The sequence below is a fragment of the Poecilia formosa genome, unplaced genomic scaffold (genome assembly GCF_000485575.1).
Source record: "Poecilia formosa unplaced genomic scaffold, Poecilia_formosa-5.1.2 Scaffold28, whole genome shotgun sequence".
Classification (NCBI taxonomy): domain Eukaryota; kingdom Metazoa; phylum Chordata; class Actinopteri; order Cyprinodontiformes; family Poeciliidae; genus Poecilia; species Poecilia formosa.
Window position 1 is genome coordinate 1,682,083 of NW_006799967.1, and position 2,496 is coordinate 1,684,578.

At 49.4% G+C, this 2,496-nt stretch overlaps 1 protein-coding gene across 1 annotated transcript; it reads right to left on the bottom strand.

Annotated features, from left to right (window-relative positions):
* Positions 1–590: 590 nt before the first annotated feature.
* On the bottom strand, positions 591–2,061 carry foxd1 (forkhead box D1). The gene has a single exon (XM_007548866.2). The coding sequence runs from the start codon at positions 1,699–1,701 to the stop codon at positions 616–618; it is 1,086 nt and encodes a 361-aa protein (XP_007548928.1). The 5' UTR covers positions 1,702–2,061; the 3' UTR covers positions 591–615.
* Between the last annotated feature and the right edge of the window lie 435 nt (positions 2,062–2,496).

Sequence of the window (2,496 nt, forward strand, 5' to 3'; positions counted from 1 at the left end):
ATTCTTAATAAACAAATTGTGTAAAAAATATCACACCTCAGTTACACCATAATTGGCAAAAAAAAAAAAGAAAAAAGAGAATGTACAATGCTTTCATTACTTCAAATCAAAACACACAGCAACAGAATTATAAATGACTTTGCTGCTTGCGTGTTCTTTTCTTCTTTTCTTCTTCTTCCTTTAATACAAACTTCAAATCAAAACCTTTAAATCTTGTTTTGATTTGTTCATAAAATAATAATATATAAAAATGATGGATGTGTTTGACACAATTTAAAACATGTGATCACTTAGAACCTGTCCTGAGACGCTCCTAAAGAAAACAACAGTGACTGAAACTAATCACGTTTTGATAAAATACAAGGAAAATTCGAGGTCAAAAAAATCCTTTTGATTCTCACTGAAATAATAATAATAAAAAACCCATACCATAAATATATAGTTTCATTAACAGCATGAATATAGGCACAAATAGTGTTTTTTTTTCCTGCATGTCCGTCATTCTGCTGCAAACAAACGTACAAAAATAATCCTACCTTCAAAGAGGGGAGAGGGAGTTTGTTTCTGTTTTTGATAAGTTTTGTTGTTGCTGCAGTTTTAAGACTTTTTTTTTTTTTAACAGGCGCTAGTGCCGCCGATAATTCTGTTCGGGAAATTTTCGACTAAAACGGCCTCCGGGTGGACGGACTGCGGCTGGCTGGGGAGCCCCAGGGAGGTCGGTAAAACCGGGACAATGACAGGAGGAGTCCTGGCGGGGCTCAGCGAACCGCCGATGATGCTCTCTATGGAGAAGGGGGAACGCTGCTGCGGCTGCGGCGGCGGCTGCTGCTGCTGCGCCGGGGGGCTCCCTTTCTGCGCCGGGGATGCGGAGCCCAGAGCGGACCCAAGCTGCGGGTAAAATCTGCTCCGGGCAAGGTCCGTGCTGGTGGGCATAAGCGACGGCGAGGGGATGTGCGTGTGGGAATGTCTGGGCTGCTGCTGCTGTTGCTGCTGCTGCTGCTGGAAGGCGAACAGCGCGGAGTGCGTGTGGTAGGACTGCAGCTGGATGCCGTAGCCGCCGCAGCCGTACGGTCCGTACCCGTACGCGGCCGCCGCTGCCGCCGCCGCCGCCGCGGGGATGAAGCCGTTGGGCTCTCGCAGCAAGTCCTGCGTCTGCTGCCGCTTGAAGCGCTTCCGCCGCCTCAGAAAGCTCCCGTTGTCGAACATGTCGGCCGACTCCGGGTCCAGCGTCCAGTAGTTGCCCTTCCCGGGGTTCCCGGGCTCGCGCGGGATCTTCACGAAGCAGTCGTTCAGAGACAAGTTGTGCCGGATGGAGTTCTGCCACGCCGGGAACTTCTCCCTGTAGTACGGGAAGCGGTTGCTGATGAAGTCGCAGATCTCGCTGAGCGTCAGCCTCTTCTTGGGGCTCTGCAGGATGGCCATGGTGATTAAGGCGATGTAGGAGTAAGGGGGCTTCACCAGGGCGTTCTTCCCCGCCGGCTTGAAGGCATCCCTGGAGGAGGAGGAGGTGGAGGTGGAGCCGTCCTGCAGGCACGGAGGAGGAGGAGGAGAGCCAGTCAGGAGGATGCCGTCCCGCATCTGCGCCACCTCGTCCACGTAGGAGCGCGTGTGGCCGTCGCCGTCCTCGCCCTCGCCGACCACGTCGATGTCGGTCTCTTCCGAAAGGAGGGAGGCATCCGACATCTCCGAGCTCAGAGTCATGGCTCAATCTGTGCGCTCCGAGCTGCCCCTGAACCCCCCCAAAAACACGTCAAAAACTCATAAGAAGAGAGGGAGAGGAGAGGCGCAGGAGAGAAACGTCCGCTGTTTTTTTGCGCTGTTTCCATAGGTTTTTTTTTCTTCTTCTTCTTTTTTCTCTCTTTTCTTTCTTGGGAGGTTAGGCAGTTCGCAGACTGAAGCGCGAACCCTGGAGTTGTAAGACTGAATGTGTGCGTTGGGGGGGAGAACCTGCGAAACGGGCAAACCTAGATCTCACAAGGGGCGGGTCTTTTCTTTAAATTTATACCACCGCCCTGATCACATGGGGGAGGAAACGTCACAGAGGCAAACGAGAAGCATGCAAATAAAAAAAGACAAAACAATAATATAATAAAAATTAAATTTGAAAACTCAGGTTGTCCTTTTCTTTTGAGGAAAGATGTTTTCTAATGCTTTTTTTATGCATTCCAAACTCTTCTAATGCGTTTATTTGTTAGAAATGTAGCCAATTGCTATCAGGACGCGCATGTCTCCATTTATCTAAATTTACATACAATATAATAAGAATAAAAATGGGGTGAAATAAAGGGGTTAAAAATACATTATACAGGAAGCTCAGTGATTGGCCATTTATTTCTCTTCTTCCCGCTTCCTGGGAGTGGCGCTCCCAGTTTGCGTGATCCCGCACTTCTCCAGATTATCCTGCGAGCCATTTGTAGTAGGAAAGAGTCAGCTGTTAACTCGAATCAGTCACGGGTCACGCAGAGCAGGCAGCACCCCCCACATGTACATGCAGCC